The sequence below is a fragment of the Oryx dammah genome, unplaced genomic scaffold (genome assembly GCF_014754425.2).
Source record: "Oryx dammah isolate SB20612 unplaced genomic scaffold, SCBI_Odam_1.1 HiC_scaffold_5, whole genome shotgun sequence".
In the NCBI taxonomy this organism is placed as follows: Eukaryota; Metazoa; Chordata; class Mammalia; order Artiodactyla; family Bovidae; genus Oryx; species Oryx dammah.
The window spans coordinates 17,377,156-17,385,980 of NW_024070189.1; the positions used below are offsets into that span (position 1 = coordinate 17,377,156).

An 8,825-nucleotide genomic window follows, 5' to 3' on the forward strand; every position below is an offset into this window, starting at 1 on the left:
ACCAGACCCTAAAATGTAAATTATGCATAAATTGTTGAAATTATTCCATGACCTTTTGGTTTCAGACCATGTAAAATAAGGTGACTAACAATAACTAGAATAGTGAATGGCTGCCCAAAAAATTCTTCTAAATTATCTTTTCAGTGAGACCTTACGCATACTGTCCATCATATTATAGTAGTAAACCTCACCTCTGGAAAATCTGGTTGTGTGTGTGTGTGTGCACACGCGCGTGCACACGCATATGTGATGTCACTTGAAGACTATTTGCTTTCGCAGAGAATTCTTCACTTTATTAAAAGATTCACTGAAGAAGTAGATAACCTGTTTCTTCCTTTAAAAATATTCTATTTACAGAAATTATATTTACATATAACTCTTTAAGACATCTACTGCATAAAATGAGGTACAGCTTCAGAGCAGTCTACATCTACCAAAGTAAACATCAGGATTTTGGCGGCTAACTCAGTAGCATATTTTGGCATAGTTTTTGCCAAAAAAAAAAAAAAAATTCTAAGCACTAAGATCAAGTGAAGAGGAGTCCAGACAAGGCAGATTTGTAAGAAACACTTGAATTAAAGTCATCATAGGAAGAAGTAAGGGGCATTAGACAAGGCAAAAGACAGCAATGTTTTCTTCTCTCATGCTATTTGGGCATTCCACTGACAGTGCTATATCCAACTGTTTCTTGTTTAATTTCTAAATGCTGATACATAGCCTTCTTTCTCAGTTCCATTACAAGACACTGTACTGTGTGGTATATGTGTAATGTATTTGTATGCATAAAAAGACGCATATAGTCTTTTGGGAAAAGGTGACACGTTAGCAATTTGATCTTCCTCATATGAGTTATATTCTCATCCTTAATACTTAAAGTTTCTAACCTTTTCGACCATTTGTGCTATCTCTACCTCCTTGAAATTTGCTATAGTTCATTTTTTAAACAGTTGAGAGATAAAGAATATTCAGTGTAGTATTTTAATTGGAAGATCCCCTGTCTACTACCTTTTGGTTATTTCACAATGAATAATGTCATTGACAAACAGTATTTGTGGAAGAAACATTAAGTAAGAGAAGTAAAAGGCACTTTCTGCCCTGTGTAACGATAAATTTATAGAGCTAGCTGTAGGCAGGGTTCAGGTTATAGTAAAATTAATCTCTAATGTAATGAAAAAGAATTAACTTCATTTTTATTTAAGCTGACCCTTGATCATCTAAAAACATACTATTTTAACAAATATTTCATCGTGCTTTTAACTATCCTTAAATAAATTTGAGAGATAACATAATTCACCTACTTACAAGATTGCTAAATTATTATATTTCTCTAGTTAACATATGAAGGAAATAAAAGAAAAATAACCCATAATAATATGCATATCACTATTTAAAGTGCTCAAGAAAGCCTGCATGGGTCCTGAGCATCAGATCACCAGGAATTCTACATCTACAAATACAGGCCAATTGCAAGAACTGTGAGCAGTGAGGCCAGTGATGAGATATTTCTCATATAGTAATCCATTCTTGGTAATATTCTGAACAACACAAAGCACAAAATTCCTTCACTTTACATTGTACCTGATTCCTGAAAAATTCTGTTATATTAAAAAATCATGCCAGAATACTTTGTTAAACAAATCTAAATTCTAAGCCCATAATCATAAACAAGTTTTTCAACTACATGAATAGCTGGTGAAACATTTGAAAACCATGTACAGTGCAGAACAATTCTTCTTGCTGTAATGCCCTGCTAACTGAAGGATGTCCATCTCCCCAGGCTTCTCCCAGTAAATGCCAAAAGCTGCTCCCAATTGTCTTGACCTCCAAAAAATTTTCCTACAGATTTCCAAAATGCCCCAGAAGCCACTACCATGTCCATTAAGAACCACTGATTATGACTGAGCAAGGGCACTTTTTTGTAATAAAGAACTGAGATCCTGCACGTTTATTTTGGTACTGAATTGATTTTATGGACTAGGAAATTGAATTTGCCCCAAAGGTGAATCATCCAGTAAGAGAAAGCCTGCCAGTCTAAAAGGATACCAAAATCAACCTGGGAAAACCCTTTATCTCCTCATTGTGGGAACAACTTAGATTAGGAAAATGGGGAGTTTGAAAAGGAGAAAGATGTTTACAGTCCCTAAAAAGAGGAGTTTTTGCTAAGGGTAAAGTTGTGGTAGAGCAAAGACCAGGCCTGACTCTAAAACCGTTTATCTCCTTCAAGTAACCTACATTAGTGCTGACTGGACTAGTTTCCATGTTATCCACACATCACTGCAGTTTATTAATAAATGGCTGGTTTTTTAGTTAGCATAAACTTTCCCCCTTTATTTGCTCTTATGAACAGATGATATAATGGCCTTGTGTTCCCATCCTGACAGAAGAAGTTCCCCTAGAGTGGTATAATTTTTAATTACTAGAAAACTGCTGTCTGATGTTTCCATTCTGTTAGTATTGCTATGGGTGGATAGTCATACTCATTTGTGAATATTTGATTGACCTTTGGCCTTGAATTTTCAAAAATGGTCTCCAAACATGTTTTTGAAATGTGTATACACAGCCCCAGATGGACATGCAACTACCTAACTTCCAAATGCTATTGTTAAATTATTAAAAATCTACTTTCAGTAATTTAGAAAAGAAAGCCATTTTTATATAAGATATTTATGTTACCACTCCTTAGTTTAGGGAGAATTCTCCCTCCCCAACTTCATTCTCCGTAATTCAGTTTCTAACCCACCTTGCTTATTACTTTACTCCTAGCAATTTCCCTTCCTCTGACAGAGCACACATTCTCATTATTTCTTCTCTTAAATTGCAAGGGTAAATATTGAGAGCTAGTGCAGGTCTTCAGTTATCTCAGGGACTTTGCTCTTTTCAGCCCAAGACTAATCAAGCAGAGAGTCATCATAAGCTAAAACTAAAAAGCCTTTGTAGTGACTTTATCACCAGGGAAATTTGTTCATCCTTCAGAAAGACTGTCACCAGGAAAAAAAAAAAATAAAGGAGTTAAAATTGCTTCAGACCATTGACTCTTTAGGTCCCTCTAGATTCATACATTGAATTGGTTTTCAAGGGGTGGGAGGAATTATGAGAGGAGTTCCCTAAGAAAGCTTACAAATTCATCATAGCCTTGATAACGTTAGTAAGTCTAAGTGTGATCACTACAGAGGAAATGCCAATGAGCCCGGAAGCATGGGAAATGAGAAGGAAAAGAGACAATTAACACCTTTTTTTTTTCCTATTGTGTTTGGGGATGGGTGTTTCCATGTAGTATGCATCGGAGAATAGACAATACAATTGACTTAAAAATGTTTTTTCATTACAATTGCTACTAATAATTATTATTGAAATGAAACTGGACTTACAAGACTCTACAAACAGGGTTGGTCGTTTCATAAACCAGTCCATAAACATACCCATGAAATATTATTTAAAGTAGGTATGTCTGAGCTTATCTAGAACTGCTCACAAACTTCTTTTGTTTTTGGAGAATATAGATGACTCCAAATTCAAAGGAAGTCTTTCAGACTGTTAGCTGAATAAATCAGTGAAAGTTATATACTGACAATAAATATTGGAAGTTAAATATATTCTAAAGAACTTGAAATTTTACACACTTATTGATGCAGGCACACATATATATAATTTTTTCCCCAAGAATTCTAAGACATCAAAATCCAGTCAGGCACTTTAGGATTTACCAGGATAAACCTACACTCATCTTCTTTCTCCCCCTGACTAACATTGAATTTTGCCCAAAATGAGTAAGCAAATGGAAAGATGACCTCATTTTTCAGTCTGAACCCAGCAGTGTTGGGGGGTATTTATCAAGGATATGACTTCAGTACTAGATCTTAGTTCCAAATGCAGTTCATTAGGCCAATCTGTAGCAGACAGGAGGGTAGAGAGCATCCTTCTGAGGACACCTATTAAAAGAGGGGCTCTCAAGTAAGGCCAGCTCCCACAGCTAAGTCACAGGCGCAGAATATAGCTTCCTGCTCTCTGGTCGAGGCAGCCATAGCATCCTTATTGTTGTAACTCCCAGATTGTGATACTGTCACAAAACTGTTGCTAGGCAACAAATGTGGTTACCAGGACTCAGCGAATAGCTGAAGGGGAAAGCAAAGTGTTGCACCATTGTAGAGTAACCATAGCAATGACCTACTATTACAGACTAAAGAATTATCATTAACAATGTTAAAGTATCAGACAGAGGCCCCGAATCCAGAGACTTCCAGGCAGTGTCCCTCTGCATAATTGAGTGATCTAGGAAGAGATTTCAACCGTTTCAAAGCTATTCACTCATTATTTCTAGGGGGACAGTCTTTGTTGCTGTCATTTTTTTTTTTTAATTTAAAAAGTGTTCCGTTTGTAAAGCTATTAGTAAAATGATGTGAGCTATCCCAAGGAGTCAAAAACAGGTTAACGGCCTCATCTCTTCTTCTGTCTACATCAGTGTTATTATTATTTTTTGGTCTGTCTCAAACTGAAGATTTTATTTTAAAAAAAATTTACATTAGCATGAAACTGAAGCCCACTGAAAAGAAGCTGTAGTAAAATAAAAGAGCTCCATAAACTGACCACTTAACCTTCATTTGGTGAGTTGCATTCCTCCTGACAACATACGGGGGGCCTAGAGGCTGTTTTACTAGTGACTGCCTCGAAACACTGGAGGGTTTTGTTTAGCTTCTGTAAAACTGTCCCCTAAGATCTGTTAAGAACAAAACAAAACACGTAAGCTGCTGGGACACTAAACTCGGACGTGTTTCCTTCTCTCGGGAAGCGAAGAACCGTGAGTGCTCCGCGGTGGGTGCGGCAGCGGCCGGGACGCCGAGCCGCGCCGGGGAGACCAATCCCCGCGCGCGCCGAGCCTGGGGGCGGTGGGTGGTTTTCCCCGGCGGGAGAGGGAGTGGCCCTTCCCCGCCCCGCGCCTCGATTGGCCCGCAGGGGGCTGAGGCCGCGCCTCGGGCGACCGCTGGGAGACTAACGGGCCGCGGCCGCGCATCAGGGTTGGGGGGGGGTGGTCAGGGTTCGGGGGCGGGGTGGCCGTGCTGGGGGGCCTCCGGCCTGCGACGGCGGAGTCCCGGGGTCGCGGGCCCGGGCGGGCGGAGCCGCGGAGTCGGCCTGCGAGCCTTCCCCCCCGGGGCGGGGTTGCCACGCGAGCCCTCAGGTACAGGGGTGGTCCCCAGGGGTCGGCTCCAGGGGGTCGCAGGCCGCGGAGGGGCGGGGGGGGCGGTGCTGGGGGGGAGCCGCGGCCTCCGGGAGCGACGATCGGCGGCCCCGTGTCCCCCCGCCCCTCCTCCCGCGCCGGCGGCGCGCGAGGCCACCGCGTAACCCCCCTACCCCTTCCCCTGTCTGCGTTTTTTCAGGCACCGACCGCCACGAGCTCACTTCCTGGAAGAGCTTCCCGTCTATTTTCAAATTCTTCACCGAAGCCTCCGAGGCCAAGAGCAGCTCGCCCAAGCCGGCTCTGACGCGGCGCTCGCACCGAATAAAGCACGAAGAGCTGTAAGAGGAGAGCGAGAGCGAGGACGCGGGGGGGGCGGGGGGGGGGCGAGGAAGCGCCCCCGGAGCCGGCGTCCGGCCTCCTCACCCCTCCACACCCAGACCAACACACACCCCCCGCCGGGCCCGGCGAGCCGACTCCCAGCCCCTCATTAGATTGTTTTCCCCCTCGGGCCACAGGGCCGTGATATATATATATAGACACAGCTAAACGGCGTTCGGCATTATTTCTAGATGAGTGCAACTGTCAAAGCAATCCGGGTGCACCGGTCGCGCCGGCGCTTCCTGCGGGCCGAGCCCGCGGCTCCGCGCCGACTGAGGCGGACGGCGCCCTGCCCGGCGCGGCGCGCCCCAGACGGTCCCGACGGAGCCCGCGCTGGCGCTGCGGGACGAGCGGCGTCCGCGCGGTCCTACCGCCCGCCGCCTCCGCGCCGCTCCCACGGCCCCCGCCCCCCACCCCCGCCACACAGACACTTTGCTCTCTCCGAACCCAAGCAAACTTTTTCTTCTAGACTTAAACCCCCCATTTTCAATAGAATCTTCTTTTTTCTCTCTCCGAACCCAAGCAAACTTTTTATTCTAGACTTAAAAAACTTCCATTTTCAATAGAATTTTCCCTAAGGACTTCTAACGTCTTTTTTTTTTTTTTTAAAGAAGTTATACAGTTCCCTATCCAAAACCAAACTCAAACTCAAACCCCCCAAAGCCAAGTTCAAATTCAGAACATGCATGCGGTGATGTACTGTGTAGTTTGGGGAGGGCAACTTGTGCGCTCCCTAACAATCCTATTTTTGAGACCAGAAGTGCACACACACACCCCCCAAAAAACAAAAGGATAAAGTACCGAATCGAATCCACGTTATGGCGGAAAATCCTTGCCAGTTGAATATGAGACTTTACACAGGTCTCTGGTTGCAGAAGAGTGTTTAAACCAGTGCATAATGATGAGCAAATCGTTTAAGTATATGAGTGAAAGGTTTAATTTTCAGTGCAATTTCCAACTTCATCATTAGAATTTACTTTCTAAAATACACAGTGTGTATTGGGTAGCATTGTAATTTAGATAGCATAGTTAAGTCTTGTGTAAATCTTAATGTAGAGGAAGTTTGTTGTTCTTGTTAATCCTAACTGGATTGATATGTTCTGAGCTTTGGGGGTGGGGGGTTGTTAGGCCTTTTTAGGGAGATAATTTTTTATCCTCATCAGGAAAATGAACTTGTGTGTTCTTGAACTTTTTCCTTCTGAAAGACTTAGTGGAGCTAAGATGATTCTTTTTAGTTTTCTGCTATGAAAGACTTTTCTCCTCCTAGCCTAATGGTATAATTCGTAGTAGTCCTCCTCTGTAAGGTTTTGCCCTACAGTTTCAACAGTTAAGTTTTTTAGTCCAGCTAAGATCTGGCCAACAACACTGTGAAGTATAAGGTAAAAAAAAAAAGTTAAGATTTTGCTGACTTTTAAATTCACATGTTAAATCTTAACATTATCAATTTTTTAATTACTTGTAGAATTTAATTACCCAGAGAAGAATCTGTTTCTAATAAGTGAAGATCTGAATTTAATATTTTTCCATCCTTTTTTAAAGATATGCAACAATATGCCTGCCTTATTTGAGGACATGATAAAATGTACCCAAAATGACTTAGGACTGTCTGACTCCTCAGAAGAATAACTTAAAAAAAAAAAAAACCTCATTGTTTTTATATTATGAATCGATTTCAGCAAGTTTTAAAACTGATAGTATCTGTGTTGGTACACAAGTGCTTTAATTAGTTCTCATAATTTTAATGATGCTAAGTTAAGGTGATCTTTCTTCAACAGTCTTATATGAATATCTTTTGATGTTATTTTAGCAGAAACAACATAGGTGGAAAAAATCAAAACATCATTTTATCCAAGTCCTTGAAATGTATAACTCCAACAATGTCAAGCATGTTGGTCTGCAATCTTTTCTGTTTTGGAAGTAATGGTGAACTGTGTTAACTAATGGTACCTTCCACTGACAGGCTTTGAGAATTGATACGGATTGTATGTATTTTTCAAAGTGTTACAAATTGTGTGGTGTTTTCAGTATCTGAAAATGTTCACAGGGAACTAATTTTATTGTTTGTTTGTTTTTTTAATCAGCACTTGTACAGTAGTCAGTTTGTGAAGCTTCTCCAACTGACTTAGAGCAAATACGCTCGGGTTATAAACCAAATCACTCCTATTCCTTCTCTTCAGTTTTCTCACCTCTCTCTTTAAAAACCTTTACTGGTAACGAGTAAATCACTATTTAAATTGCCTTTGAAACTACTGTGTTGTTAGGCCTTATTTAACTATCTGTAGAGAGCTATTTGCAAACTTAAGTTGTGTAAATATAGTTTCTACTTGTGGATCTCAGCTGTTGCCACCGGGAGAGAGCTAAGCAACCCACCCTAGACCTCCAGCTGATTATTGGTAAGATTCCTTGTAATGTGGAATTTTTTATAACCTGTTGACTATAGGTTTCTTGGTATGAATATAATACTATTACATTCACCTCAGTTTTCCCAGAATAACAACAGTCAGTTGGTAGTAGCCTGCCTGCTTGAACGAGAGAAGGGTTAACAAAGGTTCTGCTCTGATCTCCCATTCTGATGTCTTCAGACAAGTTTTCAGCAGAGTAGAGGTTTAAAGTTTGGAAGTGGGCTTTTATCTTTCTTTTTTTAATTGTATAGTGAGTTCTTAGAGGAAGTGTAATGGGAAGCAAGGAGTTGCTGATAAACCTAAGGTTCAGAATAGTCCTGTTAAAACTTAAAACCCAGATCCTGGCTTTGGAGCTTTCTAAAGGTACATAACCATATAGCCAGTAAAGGTTTTCATGGATATTTGAATGGGGAAGGAGGAGATGTAATAATTGTTCTTTTCTCAAGTTTCTACCTTGTGCTTCAACTTGGATTACATTATTGTTTATACCAAAAGAAAACTAAAGCACAGGAGTTTCCTATATATGATATATTTCTGTTTACTATTTTAAAATAAAAAACAATTTTCCCAATATTCAGTGATGTGTTATTCTTGTTCAGAAGTTCATTTTGTCACACATAGAGGTAAGCAGAAATTTAGAAAGAATGATGGAACAGCATTTATCAATATTTTAAACCTTATAGCTGCTTATTATTACTATTATTATTGCTGTAAAGTAATATCCTAGCTTCAGTTGAGTCACTCTTTAGGTTGGAACTTCCACAAAGCTAATGTTTTTAAGACCTGAAATATCTCCTTAGCTACAAGGAAATTAGAACCTGTTGTTAAACTATCATTTTATAAAATATACTTTACTATATATGGTAAACAAA

General features: G+C 40.6%; 1 protein-coding gene across 4 annotated transcripts in view; it reads left to right on the forward strand.

The window, feature by feature from the left end:
- Positions 1-8,524, forward strand: part of FAM172A (family with sequence similarity 172 member A) — a 407,879-nt gene extending 399,355 nt beyond the window's left edge. For all 4 annotated transcript variants that reach the window (XM_040241517.1, XM_040241524.1, XM_040241522.1 and 1 more), the window contains one exon: positions 5,373-8,524. In XM_040241517.1, coding sequence (XP_040097451.1) covers positions 5,373-5,515 — 143 coding nt within the window. In that variant the 3' untranslated portion in view covers positions 5,516-8,524. The remainder of the gene's footprint in view (positions 1-5,372) is intronic.
- Positions 8,525-8,825: the final 301 nt, after the last annotated feature.